General features: G+C 35.4%; 1 protein-coding gene across 3 annotated transcripts; it reads right to left on the reverse strand.

The window, feature by feature from the left end:
* Positions 1–89: 89 nt before the first annotated feature.
* On the reverse strand, positions 90–22305 carry slc44a2 (solute carrier family 44 member 2). Of its 3 annotated transcripts, none has more exons than XM_051897698.1 (22): positions 22082–22293; positions 11530–11578; positions 11304–11377; positions 11078–11162; positions 10511–10595; positions 10282–10395; positions 9253–9313; positions 9007–9133; positions 8762–8845; positions 8485–8597; positions 7982–8113; positions 7170–7269; positions 6844–6936; positions 6566–6650; positions 5602–5864; positions 5408–5502; positions 4247–4350; positions 4038–4111; positions 3867–3937; positions 3651–3739; positions 3466–3550; positions 90–621 (listed from the first exon to the last, which is right to left on the reverse strand). In XM_051897698.1, the coding sequence occupies exons 1-22, from the start codon at positions 22116–22118 to the stop codon at positions 512–514; spliced, it is 2130 nt and encodes a 709-aa protein (XP_051753658.1). In that variant the 5' UTR covers positions 22119–22293; the 3' UTR covers positions 90–511. The 3 variants fall into 3 exon arrangements, with proteins under 3 accessions (XP_051753658.1, XP_051753656.1, XP_051753657.1); XM_051897696.1 differs by lacking the exon at positions 90–621 and adding an exon at positions 742–2132 and having other exon boundaries at positions 22082–22305; XM_051897697.1 differs by lacking the exons at positions 90–621; positions 22082–22293 and adding exons at positions 742–2132; positions 17199–17315.
* Positions 22306–23962: the final 1657 nt, after the last annotated feature.

Here is a 23962-nt window from a genome sequence, read left to right on the forward strand (position 1 = left end):
TAGCCTAATTAATATTTATTAGTTTCTCCCCATATCCCATCACAGAAACAAGTAGTTCAACAGTAAAATGGCAATGTCACATGGACGCATTGAAAAACACTGCAGAAACCTTTAATTATAATAAAACGAGTGGCTTCCATTATATTAAAAAAATATTAAATGCTGTCAGATAGTTATAAACAATGGTTATCATTATTGTAACGAAATATCACAATTTTAAACACAAACTGTTATCACGAGAAAGCATTTAAAGTTATTCAGTATCACATTATTAGATATTCAAATAAGACAGAAGAAAATATAGTATCTAGTCTAATAAAGCTTAATATACAAAAAATGACAACACAAAATACACAATAATCTGTAATTAACAAAACGAATAGATTTGTAACACTTTTGGCTGTAATAACATGGCATCATTTACTGCTAAACCATGAAGTCAGTGCAATTATGGCATGTCTGTCTATTTCTCTGTCTCTACAATTCTTTGTATCAATCTTTTTGTCTTGTCCTAGTCCACTGATTTCACCACCTCATTGGACTTCTTGAGGATGGACAGCAGTCTCTCTGGCATGAAGTATGGTCTGTCCACTGTGCCATCATTGCGTTCCAGATCCTCCACTGTTGGAACAATTTAAATTGAGACAACAGTATGATCTTAACATGAAACATTTGCCAAAAAGTATAAACGCCAAGAGTAGAAGCAGCACCTTGAGAGAATAAAAGGCTTGAGATCTCAACAAAGAGAGAGTTCAGTTTATTAAAGCACTGGGAGATCACATTAACCACATGCAAAGATTGAGAAAATTGAAGCACAGAGGTAGAAAAAGAGGCAATAGAGCGGCAAACAGCGACAAATATCAGGCATTGAAAAGGTTGCAATCTGTCGATACAATAACCAGTCAGAGCAGACCAAAATATAAGGGCAATACACTTTTTTTTCTTCTTTGATTGTTTTGTTTTTAAGTTGAATTACTTTCGTTGCCTTTTTTCTTTGTTTTTTTGTTAATCTGCACCACAAAATGACCACATTAGGCATAAAATTAGCACATTTTTCAGTTACATTTCCACAAATTCTTACAAAATGACATTGTTTGGTCTTGGCTGGTATCACTGTAAACAGATGTTTTTTGTTGTTGTTGCTGTAAACATAGCGATAATGCGAAATCTTTTTGCATTCTTCAATATGATTAAGACATTTATAAGTAACAATAATTAGGCACAAGTCGAGCACCTACATTACACTTTTACATGTCCTTATATTAAAACGTTCTACATAAAACACAAACACAGTCACATTCTACAAGTGCTATGTAGGCATATCTAATAGGGTTTAGGTCCACGTAACCAACTGCCATCCGTTCAAACAGCTCATACTTCGAGTAAAAGACTGTTTCTGTCCTATTTATGTCATGCCGTCCATTATGACCAGTGATTATTAATTAAGAGACAGTTCTCAAAATTGATTGATTGAGTAAACATTATGACTCAAATGAAGGAGGTACTTTCCTTTGTATACTAACGGCTTGCTAAAGCAACCAAAGTGCACTAGTTCCCAAATCAGTAGGCTTCTCTAAAACTCCACCTTCAATGAGCCTCCTTGTACAACTACTCCTGAGGGGTGAGCAGGGTCTCGCTCTCTTGAGGTCCGTTTTCTTGAGGCTTCGGTTCCTCTGGTTCTTGTTCTTGTAGGTTCTCGGCCTGTGGTGGTTCTGCTTGAGGTTGGGCCACCTGCTCCTCCTTGTCCTCAGCGTCCACCTCTTGGGGTCCATTTTGCTGTGGAGTCACTTGTGGAGGTTCAGGCTCTTGTGTTGTAACCTGCTCTTCGGGTTTCTCCTCTGCGGCTACGGGTGCCTCCGGTGGTTGTGTTTCTTGGGGCGGCTCTTCAACGTGAGTCTCTTGATTTAGTGGTGTCTCTTCTTCTTGCTCCTGCTTTAGAACTACCTGCTCTTTGAGCTGCACCTCTCCATTCTCCTGCAGAGGGACTTCCTCTTCGGCTTGCACATGTACGACAGGTATCTCGTCATTGTCCGTCTCTTCTGCGCTTTTTTCAATAGACAAAATCTGGTGCAGCTCAGGGGACATGAAAAACGGCTTGTCTGAAGAACCGTCATTTCTCTCCAGGTCTTCGCCTTGAGTTCGTGTATGTTTGTGATAGTGATAATTTTAAATGTTAGTGTTTTGAGCGTGCATGTAGCAGAAAGGAGCACAAGGACATGATTGAGCAAAATCATGTGGAAGAGAGAAAAACAGAGAGAAAGATAGGAAATGGTTAGTCATAAAGCAAGCCAAAAGCCCCTGTAAGCATTTGTGATATGCAGATATGTCAACAGTGGGTCCCGGAAGTAAAAATCCCAGTCATTTTCTCCATACAGAAAGACAAACCATGAGCTCTGAGGTTATATGTGCTTCTGTAGAAGTTATAAATGTGATTTCAATTTTCAAAAAAAATTTTAATAGCCAATTTCATGAATACAAATGGGAATCACCATAAAAATGCCCACTTCTATGTGTATATATTTTTTATACTAAACCAAAATATATTTTGAAATAAACTTCAAATATATGGTATTTTATATTTGTAGACAATTATATATTATACTGTATTTTCTGAATCACTTGCAACTTAATAAAATGCTTCATGGGATGCATTGTTCATTCCCTCATAAATAAATTTAAAGTCGGTATGAAACGGAAGTTGCAATAGTCTTTTATTGCCTATTTTGACGTATATCTGAGTGAAATGGCTTCTCGAACAAGAAAAAAATGTAGGACGGGCCTTGACTTTGTCTATCGGTATTTGAGTGTATGGTTGTGGTTTGCTATTGGTCAATCTCCCGTGAGTGACAGGTTGTCCCGCCCTCATGCCAGTAAACATGTTATCAGAGAAGAAAAGAGAAGTTGCAAGAGGGATTTTGATTAAAGATTATGAGGGCACATGAATTTGAAAAAAATAATGATGTGCACTGATAAATCATTTATAATAAATACTGCAATATTGCATTATTCTATTTAGATTTCATGATGACTTTAAGTATTAAGTGCTTTTTTTTTTTCCAAATGTTTTTAGCTGGAATTAAAGTTGGTAATGTTGCGATTCATCTCAGAGCTGTCTCGAAAGTCTTGAAACCCTTTATTGAATAACATTTTTAAATGATTATAGAGAAAATGAATGGAAATCCGGTGGGTGGTCACTGTTGGTCTCCATTGCATTGTAAGAAAGAACAACAGTTAAAAGAAAGGAAACAGGTTTGATTGCTGCTAATGTGTTTAGCTAATGATAACAATAAAATTTCAACATCTGTGAAACGTATTGCTCAACACCCATAAAAAAAAAAAAATCAAACACAACAGCTGCTATTTATCAGAACCCTTGTTCTGTTATGCAGCCACGACATTGACAACTTGTTAGATTTGTTCATTATGTAATATCTCATGAAATCAAAAAAGCTTCTTCACACTTACAGAAACAGAGGAAGAGGGTGTCCACACACATGGCATAAACGCTAAAAAAGCCATGAGCAATCAGATACGCACCAAACACCACAGTCTGTAAATGAAGGGAGATGTAATTAAAACAGTCTGGAAATTGGACATTTTGGTATTGCAAATGGACAATCTGGTATTGCTTTCAAGTCAAGATCACTTACCAATATAGGCACCCAGTAATAATTAAGGGATGGAGCAACATCCTCCACCATCTTAACCTTGCCCGTGAAAAAGAAGAAGGAACAAATTCCTGAGAAGAGGAAGCAGAAACAGCATGCTGTGTTACATTGGTGAATTGGAATTTAAGAAGTCAGTTCCAACCAAATAACCTCTGGATTCACGTGACATCTGTATTAGTCTGTGAGCAAATTACTCACCCACAATTCCAACGATAAGGAGTTTGCCCAAAAATAAGAGGAAGTCTGTCACTTTGTCAAGAACTACCACACTAGAAAACAAGTCAAGTAAAGAGATTCAACTCTGGACTGTTTCATCTGTTTATTCACACAAAACACTGACTAAAAGATTTAGATTTAAGTAACACTCACCGAACAATGTTCCTCATCAGGAGGAAGAATGCATCCTTGGCAGATGTACAGAAATTTTTACCATATATTGCCACCTGAAAAGACAAATGTGCCTCAATATAACTCCAATTTGGTTTCAGCAATTGTGTTTGAGCACTATAACACTAAACATGCACTAATGATGCTCCCTAGCCAGAAACAATGCACAAAAGAGAGAAATTAAAGTGTACCATGATATAGGCATTTCTGTTCAGGAACTTAATGAATTTTTCCAGGCACCAGAAGCAGCACTTTAGGCAGCTGAGCAGGAATTTTGCACACTTATTCTGGGCACCTGAAGGAAGTAAATCACACAATCAAGACTCAAATGCATATACCAGACAGAATACAATGGATAATGTATTCCGTAATCAATTCCCACACTTATTTCTTTGATACAGATGTATTTCAGACTTCTTTGCATGTCAATCAGCGTATTATATTTGCCAAAAGTGAGATAGAATCAAGCTCAAAAGACATTTCAACAAAGAAGCAGGGCACATTTGAGCTGATCTGATATGTGATATGTATTAATACATTTCATTCATTAATACAGTTTATTCACTATAGTTTAAAAAAAAATGGTAATAAAATATGACAAGATCTCAGAGTTAAACTGTGTCAGAAAATAAAAGATAACACTTAAGCAAAACATGGTGAGGTCAAAGTGTTTGAATAATTTTTGGTCCCAAATTTTTATCAATTTTACTGGTAGTCCACTGTATGAAGAATTTTTGGGTATAATATTTCACAATTTACTTTATTTTGCTATCCTCACTTACATAAATGAACAATAGTGTCCTGCACCCACTAGTAAAAATATATCAAAACTATAAAAAAAAATGTCTGAATAATTTTTGGTTTGACTAGCACTAAAAAGAAAAAAAAAAAAAAAAAACATGTCATTTAGAGAAAATATTCCCCTCCACATAGCTCCTAAATTTCATTTGTGTTCATGTATATTAAAATATGTTGCATCAAATTTCATTATGCCAGATTTAACATTAATAATGCCAAACCTCATTAGCTTTTGCTCCTTCATAACCAATCACAACAAATTTTCAGTGTCGATTTATTGTGCTTTTTTGAGCTTGACAGCTCCTGGTCACTATATGCTTTCATTCTTCAGTCTTCAAAACATCCTCTGTGTACCAGCGAAGAAAACCATATTGGTTGCGATCAACAAGTAAAAAGATGACAATGTAAATTTGAAATATTTCTGAACAATTTCTTGAATTGAGGAAAGAAAAGGTTTTGCTCAAACACTGTGATAAAAGTGAAGGGGTCTGAATAGTTTCTGAAGGCACATCCTCTGAAGCAGAATAATAAAGAAAACAATAAAGCAGTGAGACCTTTCAGCTTCTGATCCAGATACTCCAATATGACCCTGATGATCTGAACGATGGCAAGAATGAGGGAACCAAATGCCAGAGAACCAGTGTGATACCTGGAGAATAAATAGAGCATACAAAAGTTCAATGTTTTGCAAGAAGGATTATTGCTAAATTTGTGAAAATCAACTGGAAAATATTCTCTAGCCACACACCTGAGGGCCCGTCCCAAAGAGTTGAAGACAGGGTAAGCTGGGATGTCGTCAGGCTTTTTGAATGCCCAGTAATAGGAGGCAAATGCCCCTGCCAGTGTGACCTGGCCCAATGCTGTCACGAAGTTGACACACCAGAAGAAGAGGAATAAGTTATAGAACTGGAACAGAATCAGATACTTGTGGTATAACGTCTCTCCTCCATAAAACGCAAACAGACACTCAGCATCAGGACATTCGGTGGTGATATTTGAACTGTTGAAAGTCTGTGGAGAAATCAAATCAATGCAACTTTATTAAATGTATGCATTTGATCAAGTATTGCCCTGCAAAATATGCTAAAACAAATCAAACATACACAGTAAAAACAGTAATATTGTGAAAAATGATTACAATTGAAAATAACTGTTTTCCATTTGAATATATTTGAAAATGTAATTTATTCCTGTGATGCAAAGCTGAATTTTCAGCATAATTTATGTGACAAGTCTTCAGTGTCATATGATCCTTCAGAAATCATTCTAATGTACTCATTTTATGCTCAAGCAACATTTCTTATTATTATCAATGCTGAAAACGGTTGTGCTGTTTAATATTTTGTTGTGGAAACCACAATCATTTTTTTCTTTGATGATTAGAATGTATTTGAAATATTTTGTAGTGTTATAATGTCTTTACAGACACTTTAGATCAATTTAATTCATCGTTGCTCAATAAAAGTATTAATTTATTTCAAGCAAAAAAAATAATTCTTACTGACTTCAGACTTTGAACAGTAGTGTATATAGACATAAACTGATTTTTTTTTTTCTTCCAAAATCATATACTGTAATGCTTCATTTATATGACCAACAAAGAGGCATTGATTGACATCAATGTAGCACAATGCAATAAAATTGTCAATAAATAGCCAACATGACTGCTTTTATGTAGTGACATGGCAAAATTTTCATAATAATGCACTAACCTCAGGGTTGCAGGTGTCTCTGGAATACATACATTCGGTTGTATTGAATACCTTGTATACTGGCTCATTGGAAGTGGACAAAAACCTAAATAAGAGTTAAGGAGATTATGTTTGTGTGGAAACTACTTAATTCTAATATTTTCATTTTTTTTTACCAACGTTTATTACTAAAGTGTTTAGGATAATGATGGTGTTTAAAAAAACATTGCACAATTGAAATTAGTAATGCCTCCGTCTATTTGTTATGATGTGTCATTGCATTATTTTCTTTAGGATACACGGCGGTGATGGCCCAGTATGCGATGACCAAAGACAGTAGGGCAAAAGTCAGCAGCGGGTAGAACAATGATGACATCACATGACCGATGGCCCTGAAAAATAGATGGGATTATTAGAACTTCCTGTCTTACACTCTCAGTTAACCTAATTATTATTTCATGACTTTAAGCCTCAGTTAATCCATCAAACTAAGGAAAACACTGCTGTTTAACTGCTAATGCTATTAGAGAACCCAAAGAAAGCAGTAATATGGAATATGAGACCAAACTACACCAGCAACACATCTGAAAACACAGTTTGTTCTACAGTAAGAAGGTAGACTGACTTGCTGGCCTCTTTGATGAGAGCAATAGCAATGAGGAGCCTCTTCCTGAGGAAGATGAGGAGGAGGATGATGACCACTTCCACAATACACAGGATAATCACTGTGTGGTGATAAAGGAGGACAGGACACAGTAGAATGTAATGAAAATTAAATGTGACAAAGAAACAAGGTACATTTTATGTGCCACAATTTAAGTGCCACAATTGCAATAATGAGAAATCGATACTTGAGGAAAGATTTAAATGTTACATATTTTATTTATTTAATGAACATGTATATATACAGTATGTATACTTACACTACTGTTCAAAAGTTTGGGATCATTAAGATTTTTTTAATAAGATTATTTTAGCAAGGATGCATGAAAGTGTTCAAAAGTGAAAGTAAAGGCATTTATATCTATTTTTAAATAAACTTTCTAGATTCCTGAAAAATCTGTATCACAGTTTTCACAAAAATATTAAGCAGAACCACTATTTTCATCATTGATAAAAAAATAATAAATGTTCCGTGAGCATCAAATCAGCATATTAGAATGATTTCTGAAGGATCATGTGACACTGAAGACTGGAGTAATGATGCTGAAAATTCAGCTTTACCATCACAGGAATAAATGACATTTTAAAATATATTAAAAATACATGCTATTTTAAATTGTAATAATATTTCATAATATTTTACTGCATTTTTGATCAAATAAAATGCAGCCGTCTTTCAAAAACATTACAAAATCCTACCAACCCCAGACTTTTTAACGGTAGTGTATTGATTTCTGTTTTGCACATTACAGACATAATGATGTAAAAACTCACTGAAGGCAAGCCAGGTCTGCTGAATCTGTAAATACACAGAGAAGTCAGTCTGTAGACCCAGATCCTTGATAGTGACATCAGAACCATCCTGTCCTTTCAGACTGGCGTACTGCATGTAACAATGGAAAACACCTGCAGAGAGAGTAGAAAAGCATAAATAAAACAAATACAATATTTTCTCTCTAATTCAGTAAAATATGACTTTTCTACAATAATGAATCATCAAAGATGGTAATGAGAACTGCAAAAAATAAAATGTCCAGGTGCATTACAATAGTAGAAATTTAGGGAAAAATTGTGCTTAAATCTTAATGGTCCTAAAAACAGGCTTCAGTTTCTTTCTGCAAAATATATTTGTATTTATTTTCTCTTGATTTTGGGCTATACCTATAAATGTGTTAAGGTTAAACACAGCACAAGTGTTTGGTAACTATAGGATAAACATGCACGGGACACGTAATGTTATTTGAGAGCTGTATACGAGACAAGACGACAGCCCTTACCGTATCCAATAACAATGATGACCATGATGATCATAACCCAGATCATGACTCCAGCCAGACAACGCAAGAGGAGAATAAAGATCAGACTGACCAGCATGGCGATCACCAAGCCACTGAAAAGGACCGCACAGAGATTTGATCAATGCTACTGTAATTCATCTATTCATCTATTTAGCTCACCAACACTAAATCTGACTGCCATAACTGAATAATGAATGTTATTTAGGCTAGTGCAACGGGGAAATAAAACAAGCTTATTAGAATATTATGCGCTTACAGAAGTATCCAGTGCCAGGACTGAGTATAGTCCTCAAAGATCCTCATGGCTACTGCCCGGGCCTCAACCACTACATTGGATTTCCTGCAAAAAATAAACATGATAATTATAATCAAAATGATTTAATGTTCAGTATGATTCACAGTATATTAAATACTATTACAATATTTGAAATAATATGAAGCTATACAATAATATATTATAATTAACAAATGCATAACAATCTAATGCATAATATCACTAACTTTGAGGCATCAAGGAGATCTGTTGCATTTCTATTTTCTCCTTTTTCATCCGTGAATGTAGTTTTGTTGCCAATCACAACTATACCACCTTTCAAGGTCTCTAGAGCAGGTAAGCATCTCCGTGTGACTGAAACACAAGGGGAAGGTCATAATTGTAAGGCAATTTACTGATACAGCGCTGATCAGTAGCTTAACTACTTTATACGGTTTAACAAGCATGTTTTGAAAGGTTTCGAAAAGGCTTACAATTCTTGCTAGGTGTGAGTATTGAAGGGCACAAGCCATCCTTCAGGATTTCAGGAGCTTTCTAAAAAAGAGAAGGACATTTTTACTACACTCTTAAAAATAAAGGGTCCAAAAGGGGGATTCTGCAGTGACAACATAGAAGAACCATTTTGGGTTCCACGAAGAACTTAGGGCTACTGGACTAAAGCAACTTAGAAAATCTGAATGGATAATCAAGTAAATCTATTTTTATTTATTTAGTTATTTTTAGAAAAATCTGGTTAAAATGTGAGTATCAAATATGATACATCAGGCTGATACAACATTTATTTGTCACCTTTCAAAAATCACTGCTTTTCATTTTATGTATTGCCCCCACAAATAAAAACTCTGAGCTTTGATCATAAAACTAAGCATTAAAATACCATCTTACTAAGACATATTATTGGGAGATACAGAGTGACAAATGATATTTATATATATGCATTTTATGTAAATAGTCTGCTCTACTGTTATAAAGAAATAATAGATTTACATTACAAGCATTAGAATTTAATCTTACTTGCCATGTAAATATCAGCGACTGCATCAAATTGTATATTTTTACTCAGTTTGGGCCTCTGAATAAAATCGTGGTGTTTGTTCCTCAAGTATGAGCTTCATATTCTCACTATGAGTCATAAAAGCCTGATGTAGCAAATATGATACACAGAAACACATATGTAAACTTTTTTTTGGATGTTTAAAAATATTTTGCCTACAGGTTCAATAAACTGTGTCATTTAAAAAAATTTCTGACTATTATTTCATATGTCAGGCTTCACAGGGTTACGCTTGATGCCCAAAGATCTTGATTTTCATGTATTTACCTCAACTAGCATACAAAAGATTCATTTTAGGGTTGCTAATCTAAACCCTAAACCACTGTATTAAAACTTAGGGGCAGTATGAACAAAATGTTATCTATCATAATCATATTTTTCATGGTATAATCATTTTTGCTGGGAATTCAAGACAAAAAAAAAAAGTTCCTTTCTGTACATAACTTACCTTGGTCATGTCTACTCCATCCTTGCAGAATTGCTTGTAGTATTCCCTTTCTTCATTATTTTGCAAAGCCTTCACTAAAGTCATGAATTTATTGGGACAACTCTTCACACAGATCTGTCAAATGAATAAATAAATAAATAAAAATGCTGTAATATGTGACATGCTGTGTGACAAAGACTATAGATACATATGGTACTGCAAAAAGAAGTTTATTGAAACAGTGCCAAACCTGAGTGGTAGGACACTGAAACTCCAGCAGGACCAGAGGACTGGCACACTTCATGATGTTGAAGTAGAACAGCAGGGGCTTATTCCTGGTTATTCAGACAGATTACGATAAGAACAAAATAAATGTTCATGTCTGAGATACGTCTGAGTATAGGCCCGTTCACACCAAGGATGATAAAGATAACAATAAAGATAAAGAAATAGTTCTAAAACTCATTCTAAATATAAAAGAATAGCAGAGTCCACACTACAACTTTCACAATGAGTTTTTTTCTAGTTGATGAATGATAAAAATGAGCGAGAAACTATATTATCACTTTCACAATGTTTTTTTCCAGTTGATGAAAGATAAAAACATTGACAGCCAATCACAATCCATCCTGCTTTAAGAGCTTGAGCATTTAAAAGGGCAGACGACAAAATTACAGTGTGCGCTTAGAATAAACAAAACAATTAGAGTTATCTTTATGGCCTTCAGAGCCACAGAACTGCATTAAAAGTCTTTTGTGGAGGCCAACATAACATCAAACATGTCTAGGTAAGTTTTCAAAGGGACAGCTTTACTCACTCAAGTGGTGTGCCAACCTGCCCGCAAAACTGCCCCTTACTGTCTGTCGGGTAAATCACCTTCCGAGGGTCACCTTGAGACCATGCTATAACAAAAGATACAGCACTGTCAGTGTGGAAAGACAAATAAATTGTACTCAGAAATGGACAAGGTTTAATATTTTCCACCCATGCACACATAGTGGCATTGTGAATAGAAATGTGAAAATTAATAGGCTGAATCTTACCCAGAATGCCTACTGCAAAGTAGCCCAGCAAGGCCAAGATGAACAGAATGCAACAGATAATATCTGTGCAGCTCCTGTTTACCAAGAAAAGTAGACACATTCAGTGCTACAGCACAAATCTTGCCATGAAGTTTAAGAGATTACATAAATCCCATAAAAATAAATAAATACAAAATTACATAAATAAATAAACAAATGGTTTATAACAATAGATTAAATGTCTCACCTGTTATAAATCGGGCCTTTAAATGTGGGGTCAAATTTCCTTGGCTCACCTGTGAAGACAATAAAATTATGTATTTATTCCCAAAAGAAATGTAATTTGTGGGCATGTCCATGTTTATTTTAGCCGAAAATTCTGTGAAAAAAAACGGTATATCGAACCATGTTGTAGTATTTTGAATAATATAGTAAATTTTCATTTTTCTAATGAAAGGTACTTAAACTTTTTTACTTGATGGACAGAAAGTTTTTTTTTTTTTTTTACAAAAAGAGTAAAAACAGAAAAAATAGCTTCAGATTATGCAAAAAAATAAGTTTAAAACAAAAGACTAAAACAAACCTCTAAACTCTAATTGGAGTCCTGTTCGATGTTGTTAAATAGACAATTTACATACATTTTTTACTGCATATGAATTTAATTCTCTATTAATTCCAACATGTTTTTAGCACTATTACATGTAGAGATATTTTAAAGCAGTCCTGCCCCAGATAATAGCCCAAATTTATCTACCAGTGTCTTATTTTCAACACAAGTGCGTGTGAGGCCATTTGTCACTTCCATGTGTCTGGCTTCCGGTGTCATCAGCTTCCAGTTATTTTTAGCTGTACAAAACAGCCCATTATGCTAGTATTTCTTACCACCTTATTTTTAGGGCCCGAGAACCGATGGTGTGAGGACCCTATTGTAATCGCTCGGTCAATTATTCTTCTTCTCTGAAATGAATCGCATTTTTGAGGGCCTAAACATGCTCGAAAACTCATGAAACTTTGCACACGCTACAGAAGTGGTGAAAATTTACGTCAGATATGGGTTTCAGAATTAGGTGTGGTAAAATGGCTCGATAGGGCCACCTACAAAATTTCAATTAAGCGCCCTTCGCACTACATTTCACGTACAAGTATGAAATTCGGTAGACACATATAACAGCCCAATACCTACAAAAAAGTCCCTCGATGCAAAATCTGAAAACCCAACAGGAAGTGAGATATTTTGAGTTTTCTCTGCAAAATGTTTGCAATTTTTGCCATTTCCAGATGTTGTATTTTGACGAACTCCTCCTAGGGTTTTAATCAGGTCAACATCATATTTGGTCAGTCTAATCTAAAGGCCTTTGCGACGTAAATTGCGAAGCTCTTGAGTTTTCACTGAAGGGCGTGTCCGTGGCGGCCTGACAAAATTCTATGTTTCGCCATGAAACAGGAAGTTGTTGTAACTCGGGCATACAATGTCTGATCTGCCCCAAACTTCACGTGTTTTATTAGAGTCCTGGCCTGAAGACATCTAAATGCCAATATTCAGTTACAGTCATAGCACCACCTGCGGGCAACAGGAAATGTCATGTTTTACACTGTGATTAACTCCTCGTAGAGATTTAATCAGATCAGCATCATATTTTGTCAGTCTAATCTTAAGGCCTTAGCGATGTTACATTGCGAAGATCTTGAGTTTTCGTTGAATGGCGTGTCTGTGACAAAGTCTGACAAAGTCTGATGTTTCGCCATGAAACAGGAAGCTTTTGTAAGCTAGCAACACTTAGCTGAGTGCTAAAGCATGTTATTATCGTCATGAAACAGGAAGTTGTTGTAACTTGAGCATACAATGTCCAATCTGCCTCAAACTTCACGTTTGATAAGTGCCCTGGCCTGAAGACATCTATATGCCAAAATTTAGTTCACAGAAAATAGCTTACTTTTGAATTGCAAAATATGGATAAAAAGTATAGCATTCTCTACCAACACATTTCTACCATAGCAGTATATATATAGTATATATTGTCTTACCACCCAGCCTAAGTGTGTCCATGTATTTTCTCTCTCCGCCTCCCTTCACTTAAAGGATAACTATGCAGGTTGGCTACTGTTGTGATGATGAGGCTGCGCTATCATACAGAATCAAGCAGCAAATTTCATTGGGAATCTGCCCCTAACACCATTCTCTAAAGTTCTCCCTGTTAGTGAGTGTCAAATGGATGGAAGTCTAATGGATCACTTCCATTGATCAATGAAAGGTTAACTCAGTTCAAAAGCTATTGTCTAAGGTGAAACACTATGCAGATACAGCTGGTTCTGTTCAGTTTGTAACTATATTAGACTGGGTAAAAGTGTATATTTATTTGTAACTGGTATGTTTCAAAGTATTTACATATGTCACATCAGTCTGACACATCCTTCATCCTACATGAGACGAGTTAGCTAGAAAGCTGAATTATCTGGCATATTTAGATGATGCTGTGGAGTATTTGTATAACTGGTCTGAATATTTGGCATGTGTTTGTGATGTCTTCAGTCATGTGTGCAATGCCTCACTTTCACTTCACTCAGCCAAGTGTGAATTTGGCAAAGCTACAGTGTCTATTTAGGGAAGCACGTTGGGCGGGCAGAAATGTATCCTGTAGTAGTTGAAGTAAATGTTATGAAACTCCTTATGCATAAAACATGATGTACTTCAAAATGACTATTAGAGGAGCTTTTTTACTGCAACTTCCCTATTGTAGCCCTCCTTACTCTTTTCAAAGCTCTTTTCAACAGCATCACTGCATGCTGCTCCAAACAATTCAATTTATTTACCATTTATTTATTTATTTTATTTTGTTACTTATATTTTTCCCTCTTTTTTTTTTTTTTTTGGATTACTTATTTGCTTATGTGGTCTCAAAAGTATTTGATTTAAATGTACTTAAAGTATTTGAATACTTAAAAATGTGTTAATTTTACTGTATTGAACAGAAATCAACGAGGGACAAACAAATAATGTTTTTTAAAGAAATTTCAGCAGCCATTACTCCAGTCATCAGTGTCACATGATCATTCAGAAATTCATTCTAATATGGTTATTTGCTGCTTAAGAAACATTTCTTATATTGGAGCTGATAGCCTCGTGGGCAGCGCTCTGCCGTGTAGCGCAGTTGCGATTCGAGCAACATGAGTTTGAGTCATGGCTCGTGGTCATTTCCCGATCCCATCCCCCTCTCTCTCCCACTTCGCTTCCTGTCTGCTCTGCATTGTGCTATATAATAAATGGAAAAAAAAAAAACTACAAAAAATGAATTTAAATTTTTTTTTATTTTTATCATTGATGAAAACAGTTGTGCTGCTTATATTTTTGTGGAAACTGTGATACATTATTTTTCAGGATTCTTCGATGACTAAAAAGTTCAAAAGATCAGCATTTATTTGAAACAGAATCATTTGTAACAAGTACTGACACTTTTGATCAATTTTAAAGAGTCCTTGCTAAATAAAAGCATTAATTTCCTTCAACAACATCAAAAATATCTTACTTTCTTTTTTGTGGACACTACATTTTTGTATATGTTTGAGATTCCTTCATTTCAAGAGATCTCCTTAGTATGAAGAGATTTCCTTAGTATTTGGCTGGGATACATTCTTGCCGCCGCCCTAAAGCCCCTTGAGGCTACACTACTAGTAACCACTGCAGGCCTTGGCTTGTAATAAGCATTTATTTTATGTGTCTATGTGTGTGTGCACTATTTACAGTTTATTTTATTGAGGTGCCATCCATTTAGAGCAATCATCATTGAACCAGACGCACTTAGCTATCCACAAACAGCTCCCTAATGACCCGTGCTTTCCAAACAGCTACAATCACACAGTCCCGCATCTCTCAATGAAGCTCATCGCATGCTGCTAATCTGTCACATACTGCTTTAAGAAACCTATTTGTGTATTATTTATGCTATTCAAAGTTAAAGGTGCAGTATGTAATATTGACAACTAGCGGTTGAATGGGTGCTGCAGTCCAAATTCAAAATATTGGAGAAAGTGGTTTTCCCTACCCCCTCCTCCTGAGACTTGATGCTCACACGGGTTGCCAGAGTGAGGACACCACCAGGAAAAAACACAATTGTCAATGGAATGTAGGGCTGCGCAATATTGAAGAAAAATGCGATATGCAAAAACTTGTTAAATAATGCGATATTTGATACATTAATGCTTTAAGTGGGTAAAATAAATTTAAATTATATTTAAATATATTTAAAAACTGAAAATGATATAACCAACATATAGGTTACAAATGTTATTTTTTTAAGAGAAGAAAGTATCCCTACAACTTCTGAAAGTAAACAGCAGTGTTATGTAGCATTAGCTACATAAAAAGTAAGTGTCTTTTTAATGTCAGTGTAAACCAGGGGGTTTCAGGTAGGCCTACATTAGGTTTATTTAACAACAGAAAATGAATATTCAAATGTAAAAATAAAACACTGCAAGTTATTCAGTCAAGAGCAGTGAGTGATATTCTCTTTGACATTTATTGTTTCATTAACATTAAGCACACAGACGGAAGCAGGTTTATTAGGCTGCTGTCACTTTAAAAGCTGCACAGATCCAATATATTTGTACGCACACGCTTTCTTTCTCAACTGTTTACTCCCCTTAAGATATAACTGTGTTTACGTGAATACTCACCAAGAAGGGCATTTTGATAATTTTGTGTGCATTTGGCCATATAAGCTGTGGAAGAGAAATACTAAAGGGGTCCTTGATTATGATTTTACTTTTTTAACTTTAGTTAAGGTGTAATGTTGCTGTTTGAGCATAAACAACATCTGCAAAGTTACGATGCTCAAAGATCAATGCAAAGAAAAATATTTTCTTTTACAGAAATCGCTTTTTAAGGACTACAATAAATGGCTGCTAGGGACTACAACGAGCTTCTTCCCGGGATGGTGACATCACAAACCCCAAAATTTACATAAACCCCGCCCCCAGGAACACACAACAAAGGGGGTGAGGCCATGTTGGGCTGCTTTAGAGAATAGGAAGAGTTGTTGTAGGGTCAATTCAACGCTGGATTTGTACAAAAGATTAACATGACGGCACATGCTAGTCGATGAGTTGAATCAACTCCACAGCAACTACATAAATTTATCCACTAACCATTCAGAAACGTCCAGTTGCATTCTAAAAGTCGTAACTTGTAATCCGGTTTGAACAATGTAAGGCTGAACACCGTTACTGACAATCGTCATTTTGGCTGCGTGAGATTCTCCAGCTTTGTTGTTGTTGTTGAGCAACTGAAGCGCGAGCAGCAACTCATTCTCTTTTAAAGGGTTTTTTCTCACACCCAAACAGGGGCAAATTTGATAAGCTATAATAAATGATCTGTGGGGCATTTTGAGCTGAGACACATTTCAAGCATTGTAGCATTGTTTTTCAAAGAAAGAAGTATTTGAATTTAGCATGTTTTCTAAATCTCTGTGAATATATTATAGTATGTTTTTTTATGCCTTAGTACAGTCAAAAAATTACACACAGCACCTTCAGGCAATTCTCTTAAAAAACAAGTTCTCTTTAAAAATAAATCACTAGTAGTAATATAGAGACTGATCTGTTCTTACCTATAGTTTGTATGGTCATTTATCTTCTCATTCTTCTCAATTCTCGGTAACACTTTATTTTACAGTGCCTTAGTTACACGTTACTACATGTACTTACTAAAGTAATATGAGTAAAATATGCATAATCACAAGTAACTAACGTTAAACTAAACCCTAACCCTAACTGTAGCTTTATTGTAAGTACATGTAGTTAATTAATAGTACTCATATAAATAGTACTTATATGAGTAATTACAATGTAACTACGGCACTGTAAAATAAAGTGTAACCCAATTCTCTTCTGAAAATGCATTGAAAAATTTAAATGCCAAACCTTGTTTTCCATAATGTGCTCCCTTTCCCATCAGACTGCCTTTTCAGTACTTTTAGTTTTAATGTTTGTTTCCGTCAGAGTCTTTGCACCACTTCCGAACTCTTTAAACAGGAAACTAGTCATATTTGCATTCTCAGTAATACGTCTTGACTGTCCTACCCGTGAAATACACTTCCTTCACCTTAAATTTGCAGCATATTTACATATCATACAGTTAGAGAGAAAATTGTGGAGTTTTTTTTACCCATTTTTTGAAGTAAAATTCTTTCAAACTGAATACAAGTTCTACAAATCAAGGTTATATCTGGGTGACTGTGACGTACAGGAGATTTATGGTGGCACTAGAGGTCAATCGTTTGTTTATTTCAATGTCATTTCAACAACTGTTGTTTTCATGAATGTGTGCATGTGTTCAGTACAAGAAAATCCACGTTACCAAGTGGCTGACCAATACTGAAACACCAGATGTCAAGCACAATGCACAACTTTCCACCACATAAACCCTTCCATGCAAGTTAGATCAGTGACAGCTGTGCAGTTAAAAGCAGTGATCAACAGTGTCAGGGTATCTGGGGGAAAATTACAATTCAAACGATCAGATTGACATTTTAAGCGCCCAAAAAAAGGGAGCTATTTTCATAAAGGCAATCTGTAGTGCACAGCTGTTGTTTATGTGGAAAGGCATGTTTCTGCGTTATCAATTTGCTCCGCCTCTTCCACAGATTGTGCATTATTTTCAAGCTTGATCTGATCAGACATATGGCCAGAAGGCAACCTACAGCTTGATTCTAATCACACACTTTGGCCCCTGTTTCAAACTGACCTTTTCCACCCGCAAAGTCACGTGATCTCCAAACACAATAAGGGGCACAGATATTTGAGATGCCTTTGTAGTTATAAGGGCATTGCTGCAATGCTGTAATATTGCTAGGCAACTGGAGAGAAATGCATTATTGTCATTCTTAAACAAGCCTTATAAAAGTTACAGACTGTAAGGCATCATAAGTAGGCACTTCCCAGTCTTAGTCAAAGATTGACTAAGACGTCTGATGTTTATGTGGTTAAAAGACAATAATGCAAACCAGACAAAGATGACAAGAAGTCATTTGAGCATGTGAGTCTACTTCACTCCTACCCAAAATCATGTTACAACTTGTTCTTAAAAGCAGAACTTTAAAACTCTGCAACAGGAATGAGACTGGGATTCTAGAAAGTCTCAGGAACCAGATAAAGAGGCTTTACACTATTAAAAATAAAGTTTCCAAAAAGTAGGTTCCACAACGATGCCAGAGAAGAACCATTTTTGTGCCACTGAAGAATCTTTCAGCGAACAGTTCTTAAAAGAACCACTGTTTTCTTAGTGTGAAGAACAACTTAATAATTTAAAGAACCTTTTCCACTATAAAGAACCTTTTTTACAATGGAAAGGTTCCATGGATTTTAAAGGTTCTTTGTGGAACCATAGATGCTAATAAAGAAACTTTTTATTAGGAAGTCTGAATCTTCAGCTGAATGTAGTTTAGGCATGTTGTATTGTTTCATCAGGCTTTCTCAATTTTGAGTGACTCTTTTAAAAGTGACTCTTCATTCATTGAGTATTACTATCCTGAACTCTTTTCTCAAGCAATAAAGTTTAGAAGTAGTATCAGATTAAAACTGGATAAAACCCATATTTAAAAAAAAAAAAAAAAAAAGTCAAGAAATCATTAAATAAAAAGGGAAAAACACTTGAAAGACATTGATATATTGAATTTGATACATGCATAGGTCTGTATCATGTAGTGTGTCATGCCATATAATGTACTTAATGTAATAAGATTTCACTCCATACGAAACTTCAAAAAGCAGTTCTTCTCTGCTGTGAAATAGTGGTTTATGTTACCATTTTTGCACATCACTTTGGGTGTTCCTGCACACCCAGGAAACCTGCATCTTCCCTTTTTGTAACACATTATAGCCAATGTGAGGTATTGTCCAAAACATCCTCGAAAAGTACCCCTTATCGCACAACGTTGCCCTGAGGCAACGAAAAGAAAAACTGAATTTCTGAACATGCAAAATAAAAAAAATTCATAAAACCTGACAAAAATCTTCTCTACACCTTCATACACACACACATATTTTTTATTTACAGTTCATGTCATTTTAAATAAGATTACTAAAGCAAATAATCTTGCCTTCTTCCCACACTATGTGCTCCTGTGACCATGTGTCAGAACAGGATGTCCCACCTTCAAATGGTGCTTAATAGTGAATCCCACACCCTACTGGACTATTCTTTGGTAATTTCTCGACCTTTCTAATTGGTTGTAATCATTTAAAGAAAAATTAACTAAACATAGGGCTTAAGAAAACTTTCCGTTGCCTGAGGGCAACGCTGTGCTGTAGACGGTTAAAGGTGCAGTATGTGATCTGGGAAAAGCTAACGTTAGCCTGCTAGCATTGAAAGCATACGATCCCACCCTTCCTGCAAATCACTGTCCAAAGCCACGCCTCCTCCAAAACACATGAATGCACACACACACAGCTGCTCTCGGCAAAGCGTCACAAGAGACGGCGTTAAACTACCTCATGTCTCAAAGCACATAACAGTACAATAATAATAAATGTAAAAAACTTAGAGAGCTTGTACCTGACTGCTGCAGATTCATTTCGGTGTTGATACTCTTGCCATGGATACACATGATTTCGAGTCTGACTAAACAGCTCCGGTTAGAACGTCACAGGTTGCCATCTCTTAATTACGGTAGTTATGGCGTGAACGCAGCATAAGCTCATTGTTTTGATTCAGTAGGAACTGTAAAAGGTGGCTGCTGTTTGTTTGCGGTCTGAGGTTTGTCTGTATAAACTCTGCATAGCATTAAACGCGCTGATGACGTATGATGTCTGCGCGAACTGGGTGCACGAGGGTATGTAAAAACATACGTTGACAGGCAGGTAGGACATCGTATTATTTCATTTGGACCAAATATAATGAGTGGATTTACATTTTATGGTCCTACGCCATTCACAGACGATACATATTTATAAAAATATATTTAGACCATTTAACATAGTGATTGCTATCAGGATATGAGGAGACTTTCAATTAGTATAATTAGTATAGCTTAACTAAAACTAAAACCATAAAAAGAATTTTGTTGTAATTACTTAAAAAAATGTTAAAGGGTTAGTTCACCTAAAAATGAAAATTCTGTCATCATTTACTCACCCTCATGTCGTAACAAACCCGTAAGACTTTTGTTCATCTTCGGAACACAAATTAAGATATTTTAAAATTAAATCTGAGAGATTTCTGTCCTCCGATTGACAGTCCACTCTGACGCTTCAAAACAATCATAAAGAGATTGTAAAACTAATCCAAATGAATTGAGTGGTTTAGTCCAAATTTTCTGAAGAGACACGATCACTTTATATGATGAACAGATTGAATTTAGGCTTTTATTCACATATTGAATAACATTTATTCACATATAGATCAGCGAACATAAACAGAAGCTCAACTGAACCTGCTTCATGCGCGAGAACATTGGTTCTCATTGGTTATTGTGGAAGCTCAAATGTGCTGCGTAACGCACAAGAATGAACCTCATTGGTTCTCACACGTCAAGCAAACATGCTTGAGCTTCCATTTACCACAACTGATGTGTGCACTGATATATGTTTATATGTGAAAAAAGCCTAAATTCAATCTGTTCGTCATATAAAGCGATCATGTCTCTTGAGAAAATTTGGACTAAACCACTCGATTCATATGGAATAGTTTCATGGTCTCTTTATGAACGTTTTGAAGCAACAAATGGTAGTTGTGTAGACTGTCATTGGAGGGACAGAAATTTCTCAGATTTTATTAAAAATATTTTCATTTGTGCTCCGAAGATGTACGAAAGTCTTACGGGTTTGGAATGACGTGAGGGTGAGTTAATGATGACAGAATTTTTATTTTTGGGTGAACTAACCCTTTAACTGAAACAAAATTGCATATCAAAAAAGCTAGTTGCCAAAGCAACATTTCTCATTTTCATTTAGCTTGATGTACTAAAACTAAAACTGATATAAAAAACTATATAGACATATTTAAATAAAAAAAAATATGACTAAAATGAACAAGGAAAATATATAAACTAATTAAAAACATTAATAAAAACGATAATAGTATCTCAACGATACTGAACAACACTGAAATGTAGTTAGCCTCCTACCTTTTTATAGTAAATACTACCTACCTGTTTCTATTAAAGAATAGGCTCGTTTTATAGAAACAACATAAATGGTTAGTTACCCATCGAAGTATAAAGCCATCCAGGGTTTTACATGTGGTTACTATGATTTTACTACAATCTTAACAATTAGAATAAATGTTCCATTTAGTTGACAAACACACACTCGTTTTTACAAACCTTGGTATATTTTCATTATGGTTCATTTTAGAGCGATCCAAGCCACTGAAAATGCTCCTACAAACATTTAAAACATACTTCAGGTTTCCTAAAATTAATAGGCAACATTCATGAATATTTATAATGGGTGTGTGGTAGTGAAGCAATGAGAGAAGCAATTCTATTTACATTTACTTATTAGGGCGCATAAAACAACCATGATGAACGCAGTAATTATTGGCCTGAGAGTAATTACGCCAGCCATGTGTTTCAACACACGCCTATTGTTTTCTTGCTTACATCCGTCCAATTGTATCCTCTCTCACATTGGTTTAATGCAATGCTTCATGATTTAAGTCGACCACCAGTGTGCAAGTCTGCGTTACTGTTATTCTTCATCAAAATGCCTGAGACCCACGCCCCACGTATTAGTCATTGTTTCCATCAGAGTACCATCCCTACCACTCTCTGAAGGAGGAACCCTAAAGAATGTAAACGTCTTACCATATTTTGAATCCGGATTTTTCTCCTCCGGCTCCATTGCAAAGAAATGATGCGCACTTGTGGCAGTCACTTAAATCTTTAAAGGTATTGTATCGCCGTTGCCTAATCTTGTGAGGAATTGGCCATCAGTAATTCCGCTGCTCTACAGTAGAGGTGTATGGCAGGGAGCAACACATTCTAACAGTACACGCACGACGAGATGTTCCGTTTTTCCGAGGAGAGAGTGTGAGGGCTGAATCCACCAATGAGAAGAGAGGAAAAACTGACAGACAGTCGTATCAGCCAATGAAACATAAACGCTCCTTCACTGAAAATCGCCGACGCTTGGCACATCAAGAAATCACAATTTGAGTTGCTTTGCCTTTAATTGTAAAAAACCAAAGAAACAGACAAATTGATCACATGATACTTAGACCCACCACTGAAAATTTAAAAAACATTAACTTACTCTGAGTAAAAATCTCTTAAATTCTGAGTTTCTGTTATGATAATGGTAAAATACGTTAGAATACAACATTGTTTCTAACAAATGTAGCCTTTTGGCGCGAGAAAATCTGCAAATTCATGCAGTTCGACGGAAAACTAGGACGGTTCCTAGAAATACGTTTTAACAATACTTACCAAATCTGATACTCTCTGATTGTCATGAATAATGTAATAAACAGAATCATGTTTCACACCAGGTGACAAAGTTGTGTAATTTCTTGGTATCTACAAGCCAACCACACCATTTACTAAACCGTTTTTAATAAGTTAAAATTGTATAGCTAAATAAAGATTCTAAAAATAATAAGCGAATTTAAAGTTTTAATTTTGAGTTTTAAAATTTGTTTTAACCAGTGCTCAAATTGAATTGGGTTTGTGGTTAGTCTTGCTATATAAAATATATTTATAATATAAAAAAATATAATAGATTTATGTATAACTATATACCAGTTATTTAAACAGGTTACGTGTGTGAAATATATAGGCTAAGCTATACATTTTCTGTCCAGGCAGTGGTAGGCTATAAAAAAGAGAGATACTACTATTTTTCTATTTTTACTATTTAAATGGCTTACCCTATAAGTAATACTCGATTTACAGGGTGACAAAGCAGCAGACCCAAAAGGGCAACTATGGCAAAAGAAGCAGGTTGACTATATAAGCTAAATTTGAGCTAAATAATGACACTATTGTCTTTTAGAGCTGATTTACAGCAGAATATCCATAGTTGAGTTTCCATAATTGATTCTGCTATTTTCCTGTTTATCACTGTGAAGCTGACACAATCTGAATTGTATAAAGGCACTTGAAGACCCACAAAAAGCATATGACTTCAAAAAAAAAAAAAACTATAAAATAAACAGATGGCTTCCAAATTCACTGGAGGGACTCACTGTCAGATTCAGCAGTGGCAGGAATAATTATTTCATAATGTCTCCGAAAGCAGTGATAAAGGGGCAGTCAGTAACTTCAAAATGACCTTATATATCTTGTTTAATTTATTTCATCTTCAGTTGTCACAATTCCAGTCTTACTGAACAATGTTGATAACCGTCCCTTTGCGCCACCTGGTGGTGATTTCGAGAATGAGTTTCACATACTTAAAGCCCCCCTGTGGTGAAAATCAAGTATTTAATGTAGTTTATATGTCTATGTGGTGTTTTTAATATGCTTTAAGACAAACCATGTGCAAATTCATAAGTCTACATCATTGCTTAGTATTTTCTGTTTAAAAGTTTCAAAAACGCATTTTGAAATCGCTGGTGTTTGTGACATCACAAACCACCTTGTTGTAACCAATCATGTCAATGTGCCGGCGGCCTTTAGCATATCATTAACCATGACCGCTCTGAAGCACAGAAGTCTCAAGAGAATATATCCCGGTATATTTTTATG

This window comes from Ctenopharyngodon idella, chromosome 6 (assembly GCF_019924925.1).
Source record: "Ctenopharyngodon idella isolate HZGC_01 chromosome 6, HZGC01, whole genome shotgun sequence".
Lineage (NCBI taxonomy): Eukaryota > Metazoa > Chordata > Actinopteri > Cypriniformes > Xenocyprididae > Ctenopharyngodon > Ctenopharyngodon idella.